This window comes from Brachyhypopomus gauderio, unplaced genomic scaffold, assembly GCF_052324685.1.
Source record: "Brachyhypopomus gauderio isolate BG-103 unplaced genomic scaffold, BGAUD_0.2 sc74, whole genome shotgun sequence".
Lineage (NCBI taxonomy): Eukaryota > Metazoa > Chordata > Actinopteri > Gymnotiformes > Hypopomidae > Brachyhypopomus > Brachyhypopomus gauderio.
In genome coordinates, this window is record NW_027506895.1 from 182,501 (window position 1) to 205,305 (window position 22,805).

Sequence of the window (22,805 nt, forward strand, 5' to 3'; positions counted from 1 at the left end):
CCTGCAGTTATTTTTCAAAGACTTTTAACACACAATAAAAAAATCAGCCTCTACCTTTATAAAAACACTTTTGGTTACAGAGGTTAAGGTTGGGTGTAGGCATAGCAGTATTTTGCTACTCTAACAGAACAATGCAAAAAGCTCACAAAGTCTTCTAATGTGTGTGTGTGTGTGTGTGTGTGTGTGTGTGTGTGTGTGTGTGTGTGTGTGTTGCAGTTGGCGCTCCCTTTGGCAGCATCATGTATGAGTTTGTGGGTAAAAATTCACCATTTCTCACCCTCGCGTTCCTGGCTGTGTTTGATGGAGGTGGGTTGAATAGTCACCATTAACCTGTTTACATCAAACGCCTGCCAAAAGCTTAGCCTATAGCTGTAACCGTGAGCCCTGATTAAACATGCTATGACTGGGACCAAATGTGTCTTCTGTGAACGATTTTCAAACACAGCACTTCAGCTCGTCATACTGCAGCCCTCGAAGATATCCCCAGGGGTAAGTATACCTCACGGCGTCAGCACCACGCTACATCCACTCACAGGCTACAGTGCTCACTTTAATTAAGCCATTAGACCGACAAGCCTTTGCCAAAACTGTGCAGTTACTCCCACCACAGCCTTTATATAATTCCAAACCTTAAGTTGCCTTATTAGTCACATTCCCATAACTCGACATGCCAACTTTAAACTCGTGTTACTTTTATTCCACTTGGTGATGTTGGACGTCTCGCTAGGCTCGGCTGTACCGCCCTTGGGAAAGCAGGAACGTCCATTTAAAGATAGAATAGATACTTTATTGATCCTGAAGGAAATTAGGGAAATTTGATAGTGGATTAGTGGATGAAAATGAGAAGGAATAATTGTGTGATTATCATGGTTATTATCTGGGTTTCAGAGTTTGGAGGGGACACCTCTTCTAACTCTACTTAAGGACCCTTATATACTCATCAGCGCAGGTGTGTGTGTGTGTGTGTGTGTGTCTGTGTGTGTGTGCGTGTAATGGTGTGTTCTTGTTATTATTCCTCCAGTAGTGACTTCTCCCTGTTGCATCTGCCTCTCGTAACTCAGTTTTTCCTCCGCATGTCTGTGTGTATAATGGTGTCATGACCAACGCTAGTCACTAAAGTGCATCCGGTAACTATAGGTCAACTATGGTGGTGCTGACAGAGAACCGACGGACCGTACTGACCGTACTGACCGTGCCTGTTTGACCCTCCAGGGTGTTTGTGCTTTGCTAACATGGGGGTGGCCATGTTGGAACCCACTCTGCCCATATGGATGATGCGCACCATGTGTTCACCAAAATGGCAGCTGGGTAAGCGTGTGCATCGTCATCATCATCCTCCTCCTCCCCCTGCAGCATGTTTTCTTCATCAGAATTACTTATCTGTTTGTTTCTCTTCTTTGCATGGGTTTGTTGTGATGGAACTTAATCTTAAGACTTTGTGTAAAAAACGCAGTGTAAAAAACGCACTGCATACACAGTGTAAAATAAGGCACTGCACACACAGTGTAAAATAAGGCACTGCATACACAGTGTAAAATAAGGCACTGCATACACAGTGTAAAATAACACACTGCACACACAGTGTAAAATAACACACTGCACACACAGTGTAAAATAACACACTGCACACACAGTGTAAAATAAGGCACTGCATACACAGTGTAAAATAACACTGCACACACACAGTGTAAAATAAGGCACTGCATACACAGTGTAAAATAACACTGCACACAGTGTAAAATAAGGCACTGCATACACAGTGTAAAATAACACTGCACATACACAGTGTAAAATAAAGCACTGCATACACAGTGTAAAATAACACACTGCATACACAGTGTAAAATAACACACTGCACACAGTGTAAGGTGATTCCTTGCATACACGGGACTCTTCACAGAAAGCAAAGCAGACTGCAGACTCGCCAAGACATCAGCGCTGCAGGACATCAGACTTTAATTGCTTCTTTTATGTGTCCCGCTTGCCTGACACAAAGCGCCGTCACATCTGTGGATGGGTGCTCGGGGCTTCCTGTTTGTGAGTGCCCTGCTGCTCTGATCTGGTTAGCTCGCCGTCTGGGCTCCTAGCTGGTGAATCTCTGCGGGTAATGTGTGGGTAACCCGCATGGGCTTCTCATCTTGCAGGTGTGGCTTTTCTACCCGCCAGCGTGTCTTACCTGATCGGCACCAACCTGTTCGGCTTGCTGGCTAACAAAATGGGCAGGTAGCGTCTCTCTCCTGTGCCTTTCGGAATCACACATCTGCGCCGTTTATCTCAAGAGTATTCAGAACTTATTAGTGATCGAGCGCAAACTACAGACACTGAGAGTGTGAGAAGGAAAGAGGACAGAGGAGTAGAGTGGATGTCCAATCTGAGGAGATGGAGGCAGATTAACAAATAATCTGGATTATATGATGACTGTAATGTCATACATGCTGCTGTCCCTTGTAATGTCATACATGCTGCTGTCCCTTGCTAGGTGGCTTTGTTCCATGATTGGCATGGTGATTGTCGGCATCAGCCTTCTCTGTGTGAGTACTCCCACAGGCAAACTATCAGAATAAAACCAGAAAACGAGACTCCTCCAACACCGACATAAATGGGCGACTTTAACCAGTTATTTATAGTGTCGTGACTGTGGCAAGCAAATACATAAATACAATAATGTGGATGTTTTACAGGTTCCTCTTGCCAAAGACATTTATGGCCTCATTGGTCCAAATGGTGGACTGGGATTCGCTATTGGTAATTAAAACTGTATTGGTGATTAGACGTGTTCTGGTCATTAGAAGTGTATCGGTGATTAGAACTGTGATGGGAACGTACCCAGAATGCCTGGTACTGGTAGCTGGGCTGGGCTGACAACACTGTCTTTGTGCTTGTGTCTCCAGGAATGGTTGATTCATCTATGATGGCTATAATGGGTTACCTGGTGGACATCAGACACGTCTCTGTTTATGGGAGTGTGTATGCTATAGCAGACGTAGCTCTCTGTATGGGGTTTGCTATAGGTAAATACACTTACAGAGTAATACAGTACAATACTATAAGAAAAGGATTTGGCATATCTGCCTAAATGACATTATATCCTTATAATGACTATGTAGAAGTAGATATTATATTATCTACAGAGCCCAGAAACGTTGGCTAGAAATATCACTTCACCAGCTGACCTTTTAACCTGTGCATGTTGCAGGGCCATCTACAGGGGGCGCTATAGTAAAAGCGATTGGCTTCCCATACCTTATGGTCATCATCGGTGTTATCAACATTGCTTATGCACCTCTCTGCTTCTTCCTCAAAAACCCTGCTGTTCGCGAGGAGAAGATGGTAACACACACACACACACACACACACACACACACACACACACACACACATACGCACACATCTTGCAGTTGAATAGTTTCTTTCAGTTCATGGTTTATGTTTTGTATATTTCCTCAGGCCATTATAAATCAGGAATGTCCTATGCATGTGAAGAGCTACAACACTCAGCGTCCGTGCAGAGAGTTCCCTCTGAGTGATGAAAGTGAAGGAGACATAGAGGAGTAACGCATACACACAGACACACACACACACACACACACACACACACACACACACACACACACACACACATACCTTTCCTGAATGTCTATAAATCACAGTGTAGTGTATTACACATTTTTAATGCTTAGTGTTTGTTGTGTTCATTTAACTTTACTGTACAACTATCATATTATTGTGACTGAAATAAACGTATTGGCTAACAGTATCGAACGGTTTTCGACTTGGCTCCAGACACCTCCATCTCTTCCTCCGACTCTTCCTCCGATTCCTCTTCTTCCTCACTGGAGTCCTCTTCATCACTAACCTTCAGGTTGTTCATATCCTGTGAAATACGGTGGGATTATTTTAGCGCTTTTAAGGTATTTCATTTCATATTCATTTGAGGTACAAAAACAAAATAAATACAAAAGCATGAGGGGGGTCACCTCAAAATCGCTGAGGTCACTTTCTTCAATCTCATCATCTGCAACAAATTCTCTCTTCCCGGCATCCTGCCAGGAGTCGCACACATTAGGCCAGCATTCCACCATCACAACCCGATTTACACATGTATTTCTCAGTTGTTCCAAAACACTACAGTAGGTGTGAGTAACAATCAACTCAGGACCTGGACGTCATTAGCAGCTACTACAGCAGCTCAAATGTTCACTCCCAGAGTTCTGAAACCCTTACATTGGGTCTTCTTGCTTTTACACACCTAAAAAGTGCCCTAAATACTCAATCTTGTGTAAATGTGTTGTGGGATTGGGAACCACTGCTCTATGTGTGTATGTGTGTGTGTGTGCCTAACAACCAACATTAACGACAAAACATCTATCATCAACTGACCCCTCAATCAAGTCCACTGCTTTATGAATGGTGAACTGGTGGCTTTGGGCATGCGTGTGCCTTTGGTCAACACAATCTCTGTGCTCTTTTAACTCACGATGCTTTAGGTCAACAGAACAGGCCGAAGCGCTTGCAAATTGACAGTGAAATCCAATATCCTCTCAGGCGAAGCATGTTGTTACAGTCTCTCTGTGTCAATAAATAACAGCATTGTCGAAGCGAAAGGTGACGCTCCTCTTCTTGAATATGTGCACCGGACACATCTCACCCTCTGATAACAGACAGGAAGGAGAAGACAAAAGCCGCACGCGTCACGGTATGATGTTAGCAGTCTAGCTCTCAATGCATTCATTCCCACCCTCCATAAACTAATACCTGCTTCCATTATAACGGCCTTTGTAAGTGGGCAAACCACAGCACGAGGGTGGCTGATTAGAAACGAGGCCTTCCAGAGCTGCAGCTCCTCCACAAACCAGCCGCTTTTTGTGACATGGCAATGTTGGACAGCACGCAGGCACTAACCACAGTAGTACAGCTCAACGCAGGACCGACGGACAGCATGCAGGCACTAACCACAGCAGCACAGCTCAACGCAGGACCGACGGACAGCACGCAGGCACTAACCACAGCAGCACAGCTCAAGCACTAAGCACCAGGTGAAATGAAGCAGGACTAAAGCAAAAAAGACCCATAACAATACAGCACCTAATAGCAGCAAAGAGGTTCTAAGTAGAGTACATATTATATTCTCCTATAAATATTGAATCTCTTACTATCATTATGTTTCTGGGAGTATTAATACAAGCCAGGATAAAATTTACTTTATTCTTTAAGTAAATATGATGTTTATTTATAGCAGTTGTAGTAGTTATAGCAGCATTTTTACAAGAATAACATTTTTTTATGGATAAAGCCCAGAGCACATAAACCCAGAGATAGTACACAGCTAATACATCAAGATGGAATTACAACATAACAGTTTCAGTCCTTCTTGTACTTCAAGAAGAAATGTCAGTTTTCTGTGGATGAAGGAGGTAGAATACACAGGAAGGGCGTTGAGCCTGGTGTGTTGGACCAAGAAGAAACTGTAAGACAGTTGGGCCCCAGTACTGGAGTTGAGAACCTCACCTCACAACTATCCCCTTTCACCTTCTCAGGGCCAAATCGTAAGTGTATGGATCTGGAGCCTTTGTAATAAGTACGCCTGTAAAATAGTTACAGATGTTTATTTTATTTATATATTTTCCTTTCGGGATAAGATATTGTCACGATCAGAACCTTCGATGTATCACGTGTTTCTGGTGAGACTTATTTACTGTTGCACACCAAAACAAGGGGCATGGAGCTAGAAGGAGGAGTGCGGCTACCCAGCCAGTTAGATAGCTAAAGTAATTGTAACGCTACAGCGTTTCTATCCACATAAAAATGTTATCCACACACCTTACGACAACATGTTTTAATTTAGCAGTTGTATCAGTAACTAGCTAGTTACTGTAGATAGATATCCTGTGTCTCTCTAGGTGAAGATGTCTGACACACACATGCAGCTTGCGCTCCTTCTCCAAGACCTCAACATGGCGGAACCTGCGTGTGAAGAGCCCCCCGTCACCGTCGTGCTGTCTCGGCTCCGCCAGCGCTTCGGGTCGGAGCCGCGGTGCGTGTTGAGGGGCGCGGCGGAGCTCTTCCTCCTCGGAGACGCGAGCTGGCTCTTCCCGCCGTCCTGCCTGGACGTGCGGAGCGCCTACGTGGAGCTGGTGGACTCCTTCACGAACTACGCCGCCCTGCCGATATGTGACCCGGACGGCGGGACTTTACCCGCCGGCGGCTACGAACACGTCCCACCTAAAGCCGCGGCGGTCATTGAAGCGCTTCTCGTCTTAACGGCGAAGCTGCACGAAGCCGTCCGGGCGGGTTCGAGCGGTTCGGCCACGGCGCGGTCGCTCGCAGGCGCACTGGCACCGAGTCTTTGTGTATTCTCCGTTACGCACCTACAGGAGCAGCCGTGGAGCAGTGAGGCCACCAGGAGAAGAGCCTTGGAGCTGCTGACCTCGACCGTCAGGGCGACCGGCAGTGGTTCACTACAGGAGATGTTGTGTGGTAAGACAGAAGGCGATCAAGACGGGACACTGAGACCCATCCTAGCCACACTGCAGCCAGAGCTGACAAAGTGAGTGTTTACAAACACGCCGCAAAGCATCTTTCTGCTTACTGAAGTTTGCTTAGTTTTTTCTGACACTGTAAACTTTATTCATCGTCTACTGTTATGAAACAATGGGTGTTTTTGTATTTAGGGGAAACTGGAAACGAAACCAGGCTGTGAGGCACGTGTTCTCCTGGGTACTGGTGCAGGTGGGACGCCCCTGGTTAGCAGAGTACCTAGACAAGGTGTTCCCTCCCTCTCTGCTCATGTCCGACGATTACCAGTCAGAGAACAAAGTTCTGGGAGTGCACTGTCTGCATCACATTGTCCTGAATGTGGTAAGTAACGGCGATTTTTGTCCACGAACATCACAGCTGATCAGTAGGCCAAAGATATCTTCAGTTTCTTTATCTTTTCAGCCTGCAGCAGAACTCAGGCAGTTCAACCGGGCTCAGGTGCTGTACCACGCCCTCTTCAATCACCTGTACACCTCCGATGCTCTACTTATACAGGTAACACACGCTCACACACATATGAATACACACAACATGTAGCCCTTCATATGTAGGTCCAGGCATGCCTTCAGAACTCTGGACATGTTTAAATCATGTTTTTTTGCAAACTGCAATATCATATCCAGGCTGCAATATATATTTATTACTGTATACGAGTCCCTTATAAATGCATCAGCCTTGCTAACATTTTGTCCTGTAATACTGAATCAGTAAATGGTAGTATTACTTCTCTGACTGTATGTCTGGTTGCAGGTGGTTCTCCCTTGTCTTATAGATCTGCTCCCGGTCCTTGAGAAACCCCTCACTCACACAGGATTACCACGGAAACCAAACCGCTTTGATGAGGTTGTCCGCCTCGTTTTAACGCACATGGAAATGGAACACAAGGTGGCGCTCCGCCGTATCTATGCCAACAACCTTTTTCTGTTCGTTGAAAAGTGAGTCCTACGTTCTTTCTAATGTTAGAAGATCGTAGATTCAGCCCACAGATGATCTACAAATACGACCCGTGATGTTATGTTCACATAGATGAATATTTGTGAAGTCAGCTAAGTCTTGAGAAACATGCCATCATACATTTGTGGTTATTATTATTATCGAACAGGATGGGTATAGGAATTGCTCGCCATCTGAAGAGGCTGGAGAGAGTGATTGTGGGATATCTGGAGGTGTCGGATGGTCCGGAGGAGAAAACCAGGCTGAGTATACTGGAAGTTCTGGAGAGAACCATACAGACCGCCTGGCCGAGGTCATCATCCTTTGATTCCAAACAGGAATATGTAGTTAGTAAACTAACCCATAAGCAGTAAATCATATGACGATTCTTATGGGGGGGGGGTATATTGTCAATGTGGAATTCGCATAAAGACGTAGACCGTTCAGAGCAAAATGGAAAATAACGTCAGTATGTTGTGTGGAAACGAATGCAGCTGTGCTAGTATTGATTTCTACGGTTTCTCCTGCTGGTCTCGCTAGGATGGCGTGCAGGATGGAGGTGCTGGCTAAGAGCTTGCTGAGGTTCCTGGTGGACGTGTCTTCTGAGCCACTGGCTCCTGAGCTCAGGGAGGAGCTGCTGAAGAAAGCCTCAGGCTGCCTGATGTTGCTGGACCACTGCTCCCAGGGCAGGCTGCAGGTTTGTTCGGGCCGTGTGTGTGTGTGTGTCTGTGCAAGAAGTGGGCCTAAATCTGTGCCATGTTCATTTTCTCTGGCCATTGGTGCTTGAATCAGTCTTCCTTTTTGGGAAATATGTAGTGGGCCCCATGTTTTTCTAGTGAAGCTAATATGGTGATATTAATATAATAGAATATAATAGGACACAGGTGAGTTCATCAGGCTTGTTCCTGTGAGCATGGTGCTGCATTTGTGAGAATTTGGACTGTACCTCTGGAAAGATGGACGTGCTACTGTTTTTAGTGTGAGAGTCAAGATTACTAGAATTGTGAGGTCTAGAATCTGCTTCACGGCACATCACGATCCAGTACCCTAACAAAATGGAACACATGCAAACACCTGCATTATCTCTTCCTGCAGGTCCTGCTGAGAAAGGTAGAGGGCAGCTGCGTCTCGGACCGTGTTCTGAAGTGCATACTGGACCTTACAGTGTCACAGGGTGTATAACATGATTGGTCAGAATGCTCAGCATCACAAAGGTGTTTATTTGCATATTTCAGCCTTTTGTGCTGTTGGTATAGTACAGTGGACAATATCGTGGTCATGACTCGCAAACGATGTGTTGCTCACTGCGTCTCATCACAGGACCTGGCTGGTGTGACTGAAGCTGTGCTGTGCAAACTCAGTCCTACTGTACATCATGTACGATGAACCTCCTCTCAAAATCCATCAAAGTGGTTTGGAGGAGCAGACACTCCCAAATGCACTAAAATGATATGAATGTTCCTTGCAATACTATAGACAAGAAATGAAATGTTTATTTTATGATTCTGACTGGTACAAATGTTCTATAATTGAATAAAGGAAAACCTTTATTAGTTTTGTGTGGGTCTTGTATTGCTGAACTTTCTTGCCAACTGCAATTTTGTAGTGTACTGGGAATTTTTTATTTAGGGTTTGAAATATGAAAGCTATAATAATTGCTGTCCAAATATCTTTATATAACTAAAAGCTGTGTTTAGACAAACGACAGCTAAATATCTATGTATAAGTTCTCTCTTGATGGGAGCAAACAGAAATGAAACCGTTATAATTAAAAAAATACATCTGATTGGTGCAGAAACTTGAATTCACTATTTTATAGTCTCCTAGACTTGCAGGGGACCACTGGTATGTAGAGAAGACTGTCCATTCCAACGACCACAGACCTCACCCAGCACTGGTGGTGACAGGGTCACGATGTGACTGCTTCAGCACCTGGGAGTCTCGGCTCTAGGGAGCGGACATCGTCTCTTGCTCACGCTCAATCGCCTTGACTGCTGGTTCTTTGAGTGGAGCATTCTAAGTCAACTGGATTGTTTCTTCTTCTACATCAACTTCTTCATTGTGTGTCACTCTCCCAGTCTGAACAGTAGTGCACTGCTATTCCCCATCGAAACATTTGCCCCACCTTTGACTCCGCCTTCCCGCAGATCTTCTCCAACGTATTAAATCCCACCAATCCTATAATGAACTGCCTCCACACTGAAAACCATTGCTTTAGACCCAAATCCCTTTTTAATGCGTCCAACACGCTGCCCCAAACCTCAACGTCTGCTTCATTATGAAGACACTCTCTTCTTCAGGATCTGTTTGCTAGGCGAACGTCTGCCTTTTCTCACCTAGTTCTCCCTGCCACAATCTTATTTTCATAGGCAGTGTTTATTAGTCAAACACATCCATTATTTTCTTAAAACACAGTACAGACTCCTGTAGGTCACCAGGCAAAGCACAGCTCGACGTTATTAATGTGGGTTTAATTTCCCAGGGACCACACACAATGTCAAACTGATTAACACCAAATGTTATCAATGTAAATGACGCTGCCTCAGGAATTCAAGCTAAAATAAATCTTCAATTCTGACAAACCCTTCAGTTATAAAACATAAAACATTTAGGTCTAGCTTTTCCTGTTGGGGTCTTCTGCTAGGTCTAACTCCACAAACGTATTTGTTTACTTAATCTGCTTTCATCTGCCATCTCCAAGATTTTGTCCAACATGTGCTTGACTACCTAATCCTAGACTAAAAAGAATTTCCTGTTAATACTGTTTGGTCCAAGGCCGCCCTTAATCCCTGATCTCCGGTGACGGTAACTTTGTGATGGTTGGGTGAAAATACGACAGGGAAGGTGTGTTGTGGAGAATGTTCTATAATTTGAATTCTACACTAGACGTTTCTCTCAGTAGGAGGGACCACGTTTTACAATGCACGAAAGGTTAACAGCAAAATTCCAAAAGTTATATAAAACACTTTCTGAAGGTATTTTTATAACTAAAATGTATTATCCATAATTATCTTAGAACAGAAATTTATCATCAGCGCCTCTTGACAACCAGCGCCTCCGACACAAAAATGTCTTGTTCTGCTTAACTGCAGCAAACAGAAAACAAAGCCACCCGTTCTAAAGCAGCCACAGTCGACGTACAGTGGAGATTTCCGTGAGGGGTGTGTGCTGGAGGCGGGGCTCCAGTATAGTGGGCGGGGCTCTCCAGTCCTAAGAGGCCTTGCTCTTGGGAGCAGGCTCAGTCTCCTGCTCGTACTCGATCTCCACGTAAGCCCGTTTGTGCCTCACTGGTCCTTTCAGTGGCATCTTTCCTTTCGACTTGGCCCCAGACACCTCCATCTCTTCCTCCGACTCTTCCTCCGACTCCTCTTCTTCCTCACTGGAGTCCTCTTCATCACTAACCTTCAGGTTGTTCATATCCTGTGAAATACGGTGGGATTATTTTAGCGCTTTTAAGGTATTTCATTTCATATTCATTTGAGGTACAAAGACAAAATAAATACAAAAGCATGAGGGGGGTCACCTCAAAATCGCTGAGGTCACTTTCTTCAATCTCATCATCTGCAACAAATTCTCTCTTCCCGGCATCCTGCCAGGAGTCGCACACATTAGGCCAGCATTCCACCATCACAACCCGATTTACACATGTATTTCTCAGTTGTTCCAAAACACTACAGCAGGTGTGAGTAACAATCAACTCAGGACCAGTCACCCGGACGTCATTAGCAGCCTAAATTAACATGAGGAAATTAAAAAAAATCTCTAAACACTGTTATAACCACTGTGTCTCACCTCATCCTCATCCTCCCCCTCATCCTCCTCCTCAGCTTCAGACTCTGTCTCCTCGTCCTGTTTCTCCAAAGCTTTATCAAAAGCGTGGATGGGGAAGTTGTAGATATCCCCATACTGACACGAAACAAGGAGCACAAAAGCAAAGCGACAAAAATACGTTACTCAGTCAGGACCCAGCCAATCACAGAGGGTCGTGCCAAAGGACCAGCCCCCCCCCCCCCCCCCCCCCGACGCGGTTTGGAGCAGCCTGTGGTGGAGTCATTCTCACCGTGCCCTGCTTCAACCTCTCCAGAAGTTCCTTCTCTATGGCATTGTCCAACTGAGCAGCAATAAGGGCTTTTTCCTACAACGAAAAGCAAATAACAGATGTGCCTCAATTTCTTTCACCAGACATGTCCAATATGGAGCTGGGCACATTCCCACTAGACAAACGCACCTCTCTCCGTTTTTCTCTCCTCTCTACTTTTCTGCTAAGGGGCACCAGTTTCCTCCTGTGAACAAATGGAACAGACTCATTGTACAGAGAACCAGGAGACCACAAACTCCCTCAGCAACACCACTGCTTTGCGGACTCGTTCAGCAGAATACCCATTAAATGCTGTGCAAGCAGCAGGCATTAGTCTGGTGCCCAATATCAGCCACGTAACACAGAACATAAGCTGTCCATAACATCAACCATGTAACACATGACATGAGATCAACTGGCTGCTTTTATTGATTCTAGTTGGGCTGATATACAGGTCAATGAATATAAGAAAATGTACTACAGAATGACAGCAGCCTGCAAATCTAGGAACACAGCGGGGGCACTCACTGTCTCTTGAGTGTGAGCTTGCGTATGCGGATGAGGTATTGTGTGATCTTCGTGAAGCGCTGTTTACACTTGTGCCGATAATACCGCGGCCAGTAAATGAGATTCTCGTCGATCTCCTGCAGGGCCTTCTCGTAATTCTCACTCAGTTTCACCTGTGACAAAACATTACAACCGTAACATATGGTCACGTATCCAAGATCACTCAAGCTGAGAGAATGGATCCTTGTGGTACTGCATACAGAAAATTTAGCTCAAACATGTACAAAAATATACTTCAGCAAACATACAATTCTGTAATTTGCTGTAATCCTATTAATCTTGATGTAGGACAGCACATTGTTTACCTTTTCCCACAGGCGACCAGGGAAAGCGGCTCTTTCAATAACCTTCATGTACAGGTAACACCGACCTAGGCACACAGAGAAATCCATCACACCGGCTGAAATAACTTCAAGCTCCACCAGGTCTCAGACATCAGGCAGGAGACGTTTGGAGACACCGTGAGACACCATACCTTTCTCTTCTCTCACGGTGGCATACTGGCTGTTCGCAAGTGGGCACGACTGGCGGTTACACAGACCGGTGGTGTTGTATTCGTTCCGGCAGAAATGTTTCGTTTTTGTTCTTCAAGGATTAAGTGAATAAAGCATAAGGTTCACGATACTTTGGTAAGATATAAACCTTCTAATAGACATACTTTATACACAAATGACAGGGTTAGGTTTAGTATCAGTTATTATCGGTTACATTTCTAGGTTTAGATGAGGAGAGTGCTGACTTACTTTACTTTATAGGAACAGAACTGCTTGCTGCCGATGAGATCCCAGATTACCTGTAAAGAAACATTAGATCAGTGGTATAAATCTGACTAGTTTAGACAGCCAGCTAGTTAACCACCGATCTGTAACTGGCTTTTCACAGTTGTCTACTTACGTCGTCGTGCTGCATTGTTGATTCCCCTCAGTTATGGTCGACGCTTTAATATATAATGTAGTCACAATCGACGTGATCCTGAAATTAACGCACACCTGAACTTAAAATACAACACCGACTTTCGCACAAGGTAAACTGCCACATGGAAACTCTAGGAGGCCACCATGTTGTCGCACGACGGCCGCTTCTTCTCTTGCTCCGCTGCGCAGTTGCTGTATCGCGCACACGTTGCGCGTATCGCCCCCTACCGGCGAATGTGTGTGACACTCGATTGATAGGAAGCTTGTTGTTTGTGTTATATTATCTAATTGACATGCACAATCGAGCCTAGCGCAACATCAGTGCGCGTTGTTCGAGATCTGAGTTGGATCAACCCGGGATCGCCTTATATTCTCTATAATGAAGTTATCTGGCTAACCATCTCCTTCAAACACCTTAATCGTACGCTTGCCATTGCTTCCGCATAAGCAAACGTCTTTTTTATTTTTGGGACTATGTTGAAAACCCTTCTTACATTTGAAGAGATTAGTGATGGGTCGGACGAGTATTTTTCCATATGTTTGAAACATGATGCTGTACAGTATGACACTGACGTCAATAAAGAAACATTAACAACAACATTATAATATTAGATAAACTTCCTGTGTGTTTCCATTGATAAAAACTGACACCCCGAAATGGTTTTCTTTATTTTTAACAACAGAATATATTTGGATTCAGACGGTTTGTGCGCAAGTCGTAACAAAAGGCCGCGCATTTCACAATAATTGTGAACAAACCAATCATCATTATTTCAGAACCAGAAGGATCGCTGAGTTACGTGTTCAGTAGAAACAAATGTAATCTCATAGTTGTTTGAAGGAGGGTATGGTCACTGATATTTTTCTTTCGTCATAAATCTGATCGTCTTCCACATTATTATCATAATGCTCGGTTAATAATCACAGCACGGAGTCGTTATAATAAAATCATTTCAATAAAGAAGACACTAGTAATCGTATTCAGGAGCGATGCATTCTGGGTACACAACTCGGCTATTTCGTCACAGGCTGCCGAAGCTCCGCCCACTATTGACCGTAGCCAGAAGAACTTAACGCTGCAATCAGACTGGCGAAGTGACGCTGAACAAAACATGAAATAAGACTTTTAACAAGCGGAAATAATTTCTGATACAATGCAGAGCCTTGACATTTCTTTATAAAGTACAAAGGACATTGCTTTTTTTCGTGTTAAACTTTGGATTTAATTGTATATTTTCAGTAGTTAAACGTTTTTCAAAAGTTCAAAAGTTGTAAATTACATTACAAATATTTTTGCTATTATTGATAGGGGTGCTGGGACTCAACTTTAAACTAAAACTAAAAAGTGAATAAAGTGATAAAGAGTTTTCAAACAGAGAAATGTTTTGAATTAAAATATAAACGTCAGCGTTAATGAAATCTAAGTGTTTTTATATTTCATGTATTTCTAACCTTTCTAATTAATTATAGATTTGTATGTTATCTTGTTTGGATGCTCTGTGGATATGTTGGTTATCCTGGCTGAATTTAGCCTCGAGTCCGTTGCATGAAAGCAGGTTAACCCTTCCCCGGTCAAGTTACTATGGTGATTTATTCTTTGCAGGTAGCCTGCTCCAGACCAGGTTAACAGGCAGGTTCAAATTAATCCTAGTGATTCCCCCGTGTTTCTACCGTCAGTCCTGTGAGGAATTAATGTATTTTACAGCATGTCCATGATAATTCTGAATATGCTGCATCATTTTAAGTATCATACGTTAATATATTACACATATATTGCCATTTTTTTTCATTTAATTAAAGTCTGTTGACTGTAATTGCAACAATTTTTATATTTATTTAATTGGTATCATTATTAACCAGGTGTAAATGTTATATTGCTATGCTAATGAAAATGTCAATTGCTGTCAGAAGTTTGATGAATGTGTTTTATTGCGATTTGTAATTCATCTTACAAAACATGGCTGATGAAGTTGCAAGTGGTTTCAATAAAGTTTGTGATGAGGGCAATATAGTATATTTAGTATATACACTCACCAGCCACTTTATTAGGTACACCTGTCCAACAGCTCATTAACGCTAATGTCGAATCAGCCAATCACATGACAGCAACTCAATGCATTTACAGCCTACCTGAGCATTGTTGCGGACTGTGTCCATCCCTTTATGACCAGACCACAGTGTCCCCATCTTCTGATGGCTACTTCCACCAGGCTAACGCACCATGTCTTAAAGCGCAAATCATCTCAGACTGGTCTTGAACATGACAATGAGTTCACTGTACTCGAATGATCTCCACAGTCACCAGATCTCAATCCAATAGAGCACCTTTGGGATGTGGTGGAACGGGAGATTCACATCATGGATGTGCAGCTGACAAATCTGCAGCAACTGTGTGATGCTGTCATCTCAATATGGACCAGACTCTCTGAGGAATGTTTCCAGTACCTTGTTGAATCTATGCCACGAAGGACTGAGGCAATTCTGAAGGTGAAAGGGGGTCTAACCCGGTACTATCAAGGTGTAACTAATAATAAATCGGCCAGTAGTATTAATATAGTGTATATTGTATATATAGCTTGTAGTAATATAGCATATAGGTATATAGTAAAATAGTATATTCTATAGTATATGGGTATATAGTATATAATAATATAGTATATACTATAGTATATAGGTTTATAGTATATAGTAATATAGTATATATAGGTCCTACTCACATTCACTGTTTCCTCTTCATAATGTCATGCCCTTTTTTGGATAAGGAAGACCTAATTCTCAGATGAGCATTTAGGCGTTAAGTCTTCCTGTACCACAGATGGGTCTTGTTACACTGTGATTCAGACGGCACAATGCCATGCTCACTGTGCCACAGATGGGTCTGTTACACTGTGATTCAGACGGCACAATGCCATGCTCACTGTACCACAGATGGGTCTGTTACACTGTGATTCAGACGGCAAAATGCCATGCTCACTGTACCACAGATGGGTCTGTTACACTGTGATTCAGATGGCACAAAGCCATGCTCACTGTGCCACAGATGGGTCTGTTACACTGTGATTCAGACGGCACAATGCCATGCTCACTGTACCACAGATGGGTCTGTTACACTGTGATTCAGACGGCACAATGCCATGCTCACTGTACCACAGATGGGTCTGTTACACTGTGATTCAGACGGCAAAATGCCATGCTCACTGTGCCACAGATGGGTCTGTTACACTGTGATTCAGACGGCACAATGCCATGCTCACTGTGCCACTGATGGTTTGTGATTCTTTGCAAGTGGGAGCTTCCTTTATTCTGCTGGAGATGCAGAGAACCTCAATAAAGACATTCAATATGTGAGCAGACACCTAAATCTATTCACCTCGTTTGTTCATTGTTATCTACATTCACTTACCAGCCTGTAAAATGTAAGTAAGTAAGTAAGTAAAACTTTATTTATATAGCACTTTTCTAGAATCGCTCACAAAATTTAATTATATCTCCTTTTAACTTGCTGCCAGGTCCTCTCCTGGCCAGACAATATTGTTCTTTATGAAGGATGAACAGATAAAATAGACAAAAAATGCAACATGGGAAAATTAGATTTAATGACACACGTTGTGGATAATCGTTTGCACTTATTTATACGTTACATTTCCAGAGTAATATGTACATCTAGGTGCCCTATTTAAAGCGAGGTGTACAACTGTTGATTAGTGGACTTGAAAAGTAAATCCTCTAGTCATTTAAATGAGTGCAGTGTAGTTTTTCCCCCTCATTGTAAAGCGACCGTGGGTATGAGAAAGGCGCTATATAAACTAAACTTATTATTATTATCCAATGGGATTAATTGACAGACTTTTCCGGCTTAACAAATGTGATGGGAGAGAGTACGCTTCTGACCGAGTAAAGAACTTTAGAGACGTGGCCTAGTTTCTCTCCGCGTTGTTGTGGTACACGGGAAAGCCGTTCCCGCACAGCTGGATATCTGGAGAAACGAAAGTGAAACAACTATGTTCTCTGCTCGTCACGTATCGTCTAAGTGGTTATTGTAAAAATGGCAGAAGGACTTTCCAACGTTATGGACCTCGTCTGCTGCCCAATCTGTCTGGATTGGCTGAAGGATCCGGTGACTATTCCCTGTGGACACAGTTTCTGTCGGGGATGTATCAATGACTGCTGGGATCAGGATGATCAGAAGGGATCCTACAGCTGCCCCCAGTGCAGACACAGCTTCACACCAAGACCTGTTCTCAACAAGAACACCATGCTGGCTGAACTGACTGACAAACTGAGGAAGACAAAACTCCAAGATGTTGCTCCTGTTGTCTCCTCTGTTATACCTGGAGATGTGGAGTGTGACGTCTGCACTGAGAGAAAACACAACGCTGTCAAGTCCTGCCTGACGTGTCTGCTGTCCTTCTGTGAAGCACATGTTCAGAATCATTATGGATCTCCTGCTTACAAGAAACACAAACTGGTCGAGGCCTCAGTGAATCTGCAGGAGAAGATCTGTGGACTTCATGACAGGCTCTTGGAGGTTTTTTGCCGCACTGATCAGAAATTGATCTGTTATTTGTGTGTGATGGATGAACACAGCAGTCATAAGACAGTCTCAGCAGCAGCGGAAAGAACCGAGAAGCAGGTAAAACAATCTGATTCATACAGTTTTTCCAAGTAAAGGCAATGAAGTGACCAGTTCAGCATTTAAACATGATGCACAATCTGCATCGTCTTTTCCCTGCAGAAGGAGTTGATGGAAACCCAGAGGGAAAACCAACAGAGACTCCAGTTTGAAGAGCAGAAGCTCCAGGAACTGAACTGGGCGGTGGAGTCTCTCAGGGTGAGTGAGACCAGAGCAGATGACAATGGCTATGTGCCAGAAGCGCCATTTCAGGACTCTGTTCTGGTTGGTGAGTGCGGAGTGACTCTGGGTGGATCCCTTTTCCAGAACCACTGAGCTCCACTGTGGGAGGCAGCTGCTTTAAACAGACACCTCATCTCTGTGTCTCCTCTCTCTGTGTCTCCCCTCTGTGTCTCTCCTGTTTCATGTTTCCTCTCTCTGTTTCTCCTTTTTCTGTATCCCCTCTCTCTGTGTCCCCCTCTCTCTGTGTCTCCTAACAGTGCTCAGCGCAGGCAGCATTGGAGGAGAGTGACAACCTCTTCACTGAGCTGATTCAGTCTATTGAGCAAAGACGCTCTGACGTGAAAGAGCTGATCAGAGCTCAGGAAAAGGCTGAACTGGATCACATTCAAGAACTCATGAGGAACGTGGAGCAGGAGATCACTGATCTGAGGAGGAGAGACGCTGAGATGGAGAAGCTATCACTTACAGATGATCACATCCACTTCCTCCAGGTAACATCATTTCATAAGGGCTGTCCAGTGACCCTCATCTGGTGGTTCCCTAATAACAAAATATTATATTATTCTGGTTTGCTATATATGGGTCAAGTTAAGATTTATACTAACGTGAAGTACCAGCGGTGATTGGAAATTCTTTTTAGTCTGGGATTAGGATTTATTTGCGTATCTGGAAAGTGACCGATGCATGCACTGAAAAATGTACTCTCACTCTATGTGTGTATCTGTGTCTTCTTTTTTCTTTCAAAAGAATTTCATTTATCTCCCTGGATCTGCAGACCTAACCTGTAACACCATTAGAACATGTGTTTCAATAGAGGAGCTGAGGAACATTTTCTCTGGGGTGAAGGAACAAGTTGAAAAGCTCCACAAGCCAGAAGTAATCCAATTATCTCGAGGTGTGATATGTGAACAGATAATAACAATAATAATAATGGTGATTATGATAAAGCAATAAAAATAATAATATTTTAAATAATTACTATATAATATTTTAAAAAGAACATTGAAAATAAATGAATAAAACATAAAAGAACATTTAGAAATGGCATATAAAATGACAGTTTTGAGATGTTTTTTGAAGGTGCCATTTGATGTCATATTTGCAGGTAGAGAATTCCAGAGCATGCAGCCATAATATCTAAGTTTCTGGGATGACTAGATTTCCAGGAAGCATGTCCAATTTTTCTAAAATAATTTATTGCCCGTCACTGTTCTGATGACCTGCACGTTTTCCTTCCTTCTGCCTCCAGATTATCTTCCGATATTTCGATTTGGAGCATCACTTGCAGACTTGGCAAAGAACTTCGGTGAATTTACTTTTCAAAAGAAGGGTTGGTTGTTACTACAGTTCTCTTTATTTCAGAGAATGTATGTGTATTCTGTTTAAATACCTACAATTTGGAAGCAAAAAGAAAGAATGAGTGAATGAATGATATGTGATCTAATTCTATTTTTTGACTCATCTAATACAGACTTAGTGTAAGCACAAGAAAACCACACGCTATAAATTTCTTTCTGATTGGACACACAGTAGTGGTGCATACAGGAGTGCGCATATGAGAACGCATCATCTGGTGCTTACAAACCCATGACCCCTAGGGGCCCTCGGAAGAATGAAAAAATAACACATTGCAATGACTGATTAGTTTTCTAGGAAGACAATATTTTTATTCTCTTGGGCGAGCAGAGTCATCCCACAGCGAAGAGGAAGAGGAGGAAGAAGAGGACGAGGGCAGTGATGATAATGCTTCTAACAGTACTGACCTTGACAAGCCCGTTGTAGTTCTACCTAAGGTACAGTATGTTTGGTTCTCAACGATCTTTTATAGTGAACCAGAATCTAATAACTGCATATTCTGATAATGAGTTTATGCACATACTTGTACTCTAAAAAGGTCAGAGAAATTAAACTCTGTGGTTTACACCTCTTGACAGGTTGAGGTGAAAACTGGTGAGGAGGATGAAGAGATTCTTTACAATGAGAGAGCAAAGCTTTATAGATGGGACCGTGATTGTAACCAATGGAATCAGCGTGGTGTTGGTAACATCAAAATCCTTTTACACCCACTAAAAAAGACCTACCGTGTACTTATGCGACGCGAGAAGGTTTTGAATGTGTGTGCCAACCACATCATCACCAAGACCATGGAAATTAAACCAATGAAGAGCTCATTCAACGCATTCAGTTGGACGGCTAATGACTATGCAGGTAGACCGACTGAAACAAAAAGCTTTATCTGATTGCACAGTCCAATTTCTATTCCGATATTTGATTTGTTACTAAATTTGAATTTTAAAGTTCTATATGTGAAAGTTCCAAATGTGTTTTTTTCCCCACGGACACCCAGATGGGGATGCAAAGGTGGAGCAGTTTGCTGCCAAGTTCCTGACTGGTGTTCTCGCTGACGCCTTCAGGAGAACATTTACAGAATGTCAGAGTGGCATGGCCCAGGTGGATGTGTTGCATACTGTGTAGCTTCCTGATGTCACTGTTCATTTACACCCATTTGCTGATCATTGGGGCCGGGGCGGCACGGTGGTGTGGTGGTTAGCACTGTCGCCTCACAGCAAGGCGGTCTGGGTTCGATTCTCGGTCTGGGCTGTTCTGTGTGGAGTTTGCATGTTCTCCCTGTGCCTGCGTGGGTTTCCTCCGGGTACTCCAGTTTCCTCCCACAGTCCAAAGACATGCGTGTTAGGTTGATTGATCACTCTAAAATTGCCCGTAGGTGTGAGTGCGTGCGTGTGTGTTGGCCATGCGGTGGACTGGCGACCTGCCCATGGTGTACCCTGCCTTCGCCCGGAGATGCTGGGATTGGCTCCAGCCCCCCCGTGACCCCGACTAGCGGGATTAAGCGGTTCAGATAATGGATGGATGGATGGATGAATTGGGGCCATTAGTAATTTTAGCTTACCAAGAGAACTTGGTCCATCTATGGAGACAAGTTTGCGGATGAGAACTTTGATATGTAGCACACAAGAGCAGGCCTCCTGTCCATGGCCAATCACGGGAGAGATACTAACTCCCAGTTTTTCTTCACCTTGAAGAAAGCTGAGCAATTAGACTTCAAGCATATTGTTTTTGGCTTTGTGAAAAATGGAATGGATGGGAGAACCGGGTTCTAGGAGTGTAAAGAAAAGAATAACAGTTCTAGATTGTGGACAGCTGTCATTTTCTATACGATACTGATTTTAAATACTGTGTTTAAAGTTTCTGGCTCACTCTAACTGTGGAGCCCTGTCCACTGACCCTGTACAGATGATTAAACTGGAGTCATTTTTTATTCATATAAACATTTATTTGATGAGAAATTTGCTCAGATGAGGAGTGCTATATTGTCACTATAATAATGATACTAACTTGTACTCTTTAGTACAATGTAATGGTATTAATTGTTGTTTTATACCATTAAATTGTTATACTGCATTATACTGTTAAGGACCTACATTTTATGCAGATATTTAGAACATGAAGTACCCATCTGTCTGTGTTAAATACAGTACAGCAAATGTTAATTAGCAAATGCACAGGGATTTGCAAATTGATAATAAAGGTGCATGACCACATAATGTTGTTGTTATTATTATTATTATTGCACTTACCTCATTCTAACTGTCTGTCTTAACATGTAAGAGATTTGTTCACAATGTCTCCTCTGCAAATTACTTTGACATTTAAATAAACATGAATACTGAGGTCCAGTAATGATTTTGCAACATAAAACAACATATGATTGTGCCCTGACTGCACAGAAACCTTTGGAACTTCAAACAGCAATTCACTGAACAGCATATTCTGGCCTGCTTGTCTTAATCTTCTGTCTCTTCCCAGTTGTCCTCTTGTCGTCTTCCTGTCTGCCACCTGTTTTTCCACATCTGCATCCTCACCAGCTACTTCCTTTGACATTTCTTCAAGAAAAAATTGTTTTGTTTGTTTTCGAGTCTTCCATAAAGTACAGGAAACGACAACAAGAAAACAAGCCATCAATGCTCAGAGTAACCTGGACTTGGAATGACCCGTCTTGTAATTTGTTGCCATTTCCTGCATGAAATATGTTAGGAAGCACTGAGCAGAGGTAGCGCTGAGCAGAAGTAGCGTTGAGCAGGGGTAGTGTTGAGCAGGGGTTATGTCAGACTTTAAGAACTAGTCATGCAATCAATTTATTAATATTTTATTAGGTGAAATCAACATTTTATTAAACTTCATAAATAATTTTTTATGTCACTCTCCTTGTGCCATTTCCTGCATAACACATTCCTGTTTTAAACTTTTCTTGAAAAGATCTGATGCTGTTCACATTAAATCTGCTAAATACATATATTATGTTTTTTTTCCTGTAGCCTCTAGGGTGCCAAAAGCCCTATTCAGAGTAGGTTAGTCTGTGATGAAACAGTTTTACATGTATTCTCAGTGGTTAACTTTCAGTGATTCAGTGATTTTTGTTCTTTTCTGTTTATACTGTTGTCAACCAGAGGGATACACCCCGCATCTTGAGTCTTGATTCCTCTGAAGGTTTCTTCCTCATGCTCTAGGGAGTTTTCCTTGCCACTGAATGTGTGAAGCTGGTTTGTCACAACGGCTGATGTAAAAAGTGTTATATAAATAAATTTGACTTTGACCTTTCACATTAAATCCACAGAGCTTTTAAAAGTGCCAGCTAAAGTGAGTAAAGCTGGGTAAAAGATTGTAAAGTGTATGTGTGCAGGAAGACCTGACATGGTTGCAGGAGGAGAAAGAGGTGTCGAATGAATAGGTGCTCCAGGCATTTGATGAGGTCATCATCCATTATAACCAGAAGAAGGAGGAGGTGGTGGAGAAAGCCAAGCAGGTGGAGGCTCTCATGGAGGAGCTCCGCCTGAAATCCGAATGAGAGTTTAAACTTTCATCCTGAATAAAGTAATTGGTGCACACACACTGCATCAGT

General features: G+C 43.0%; 4 protein-coding genes, 1 long non-coding RNA gene and 1 other non-coding gene across 15 annotated transcripts in view; 3 read left to right on the top strand and 3 right to left on the bottom strand.

The window, feature by feature from the left end:
* Positions 1–3,577, top strand: part of slc18a1 (solute carrier family 18 member A1) — a 9,570-nt gene extending 5,993 nt beyond the window's left edge. For all 3 annotated transcript variants that reach the window (XM_076990356.1, XM_076990357.1, XM_076990355.1), the window contains exons 7-16: positions 217–306; positions 446–489; positions 889–949; positions 1,213–1,308; positions 2,145–2,223; positions 2,480–2,531; positions 2,682–2,745; positions 2,892–3,011; positions 3,197–3,330; positions 3,448–3,577. In XM_076990356.1, coding sequence (XP_076846471.1) covers positions 217–306; positions 446–489; positions 889–949; positions 1,213–1,308; positions 2,145–2,223; positions 2,480–2,531; positions 2,682–2,745; positions 2,892–3,011; positions 3,197–3,330; positions 3,448–3,555 — 848 coding nt within the window. In that variant the 3' untranslated portion in view covers positions 3,556–3,577. The remainder of the gene's footprint in view (positions 1–216; positions 307–445; positions 490–888; positions 950–1,212; positions 1,309–2,144; positions 2,224–2,479; positions 2,532–2,681; positions 2,746–2,891; positions 3,012–3,196; positions 3,331–3,447) is intronic.
* A 158-nt stretch (positions 3,578–3,735) lies between these two features.
* Positions 3,736–5,694, bottom strand: LOC143491410 (uncharacterized). Its single transcript, XR_013125195.1, has 3 exons — positions 4,478–5,694; positions 3,978–4,043; positions 3,736–3,874 (listed from the first exon to the last, which is right to left on the bottom strand). It is a non-coding gene; the product is annotated as an uncharacterized LOC143491410 (long non-coding RNA).
* tti2 (TELO2 interacting protein 2) lies at positions 5,687–9,023 on the top strand. 7 transcript variants are annotated; one of them, XM_076990359.1, is made up of 8 exons: positions 5,687–5,768; positions 5,901–6,547; positions 6,672–6,858; positions 6,940–7,032; positions 7,288–7,472; positions 7,640–7,783; positions 8,011–8,167; positions 8,566–9,023. In XM_076990359.1, the coding sequence occupies exons 2-8, from the start codon at positions 5,907–5,909 to the stop codon at positions 8,650–8,652; spliced, it is 1,494 nt and encodes a 497-aa protein (XP_076846474.1). In that variant the 5' UTR covers positions 5,687–5,768; positions 5,901–5,906; the 3' UTR covers positions 8,653–9,023. The 7 variants fall into 7 exon arrangements, 5 of the variants coding, with proteins under 5 accessions (XP_076846474.1, XP_076846478.1, XP_076846475.1 ...); XM_076990360.1 differs by having other exon boundaries at positions 5,718–6,547; positions 8,566–8,684; positions 8,791–9,023; XM_076990361.1 differs by having other exon boundaries at positions 5,719–6,134; positions 6,375–6,547.
* Positions 9,024–10,319: 1,296 nt separating this feature from the next.
* On the bottom strand, positions 10,320–13,234 carry mak16 (MAK16 homolog (S. cerevisiae)). The gene is made up of 10 exons (XM_076990364.1): positions 13,010–13,234; positions 12,859–12,908; positions 12,591–12,700; positions 12,421–12,485; positions 12,077–12,228; positions 11,699–11,753; positions 11,531–11,605; positions 11,263–11,376; positions 10,994–11,059; positions 10,320–10,890 (listed from the first exon to the last, which is right to left on the bottom strand). Exons 1-10 carry the CDS (start codon positions 13,022–13,024, stop codon positions 10,681–10,683), a joined length of 912 nt encoding a protein of 303 aa, XP_076846479.1. The 5' UTR covers positions 13,025–13,234; the 3' UTR covers positions 10,320–10,680.
* Positions 13,235–13,723: 489 nt separating this feature from the next.
* On the bottom strand, positions 13,724–13,818 carry LOC143491414 (small nucleolar RNA U13). The gene has a single exon (XR_013125196.1). It is a non-coding gene; the product is annotated as a small nucleolar RNA U13 (small nucleolar RNA).
* Positions 13,819–16,988: 3,170 nt separating this feature from the next.
* Positions 16,989–20,668, top strand: LOC143491391 (E3 ubiquitin-protein ligase TRIM47-like). 2 transcript variants are annotated; one of them, XM_076990343.1, is made up of 8 exons: positions 16,989–17,662; positions 17,765–17,860; positions 18,142–18,375; positions 18,632–18,779; positions 19,134–19,214; positions 19,571–19,677; positions 19,819–20,092; positions 20,232–20,668. In XM_076990343.1, exons 1-8 carry the CDS (start codon positions 17,075–17,077, stop codon positions 20,357–20,359), a joined length of 1,656 nt encoding a protein of 551 aa, XP_076846458.1. In that variant the 5' UTR covers positions 16,989–17,074; the 3' UTR covers positions 20,360–20,668. The 2 variants fall into 2 exon arrangements, with proteins under 2 accessions (XP_076846458.1, XP_076846459.1); XM_076990344.1 differs by having other exon boundaries at positions 19,134–19,190.
* The last annotated feature ends 2,137 nt before the right edge of the window (positions 20,669–22,805 follow it).

What these genes read in the sequence shown, in the direction of transcription:
- mak16 (XM_076990364.1), bottom strand. An exon ending in GGAGAGAAAAACGGAGAGAG is followed by an intron (nt 11,606 to 11,698) that starts GTGCGTTTGTCT and finishes TTTTCGTTGTAG; the next exon opens with GAAAAAGCCCTTATTGCTGC. An exon ending in AGAGGTTGAAGCAGGGCACG is followed by an intron (nt 11,377 to 11,530) that starts GTGAGAATGACT and finishes GTTTCGTGTCAG; the next exon opens with TATGGGGATATCTACAACTT.
- LOC143491391 (XM_076990343.1), top strand. Translation starts at nt 17,075, where the DNA reads ATGGCAGAAGGACTTTCCAACGTTATGGACCTCGTCTGCTGCCCAATC. An exon ending in ATTTACTTTTCAAAAGAAGG is followed by an intron (nt 19,215 to 19,570) that starts GTTGGTTGTTAC and finishes TTGGGCGAGCAG; the next exon opens with AGTCATCCCACAGCGAAGAG. An exon ending in GACGGCTAATGACTATGCAG is followed by an intron (nt 20,093 to 20,231) that starts GTAGACCGACTG and finishes ACGGACACCCAG; the next exon opens with ATGGGGATGCAAAGGTGGAG.
- tti2 (XM_076990359.1), top strand. Translation starts at nt 5,907, where the DNA reads ATGTCTGACACACACATGCAGCTTGCGCTCCTTCTCCAAGACCTCAAC. An exon ending in CTTTTTCTGTTCGTTGAAAA is followed by an intron (nt 7,473 to 7,639) that starts GTGAGTCCTACG and finishes ATTATCGAACAG; the next exon opens with GATGGGTATAGGAATTGCTC. An exon ending in ATACAGACCGCCTGGCCGAG is followed by an intron (nt 7,784 to 8,010) that starts GTCATCATCCTT and finishes TGGTCTCGCTAG; the next exon opens with GATGGCGTGCAGGATGGAGG.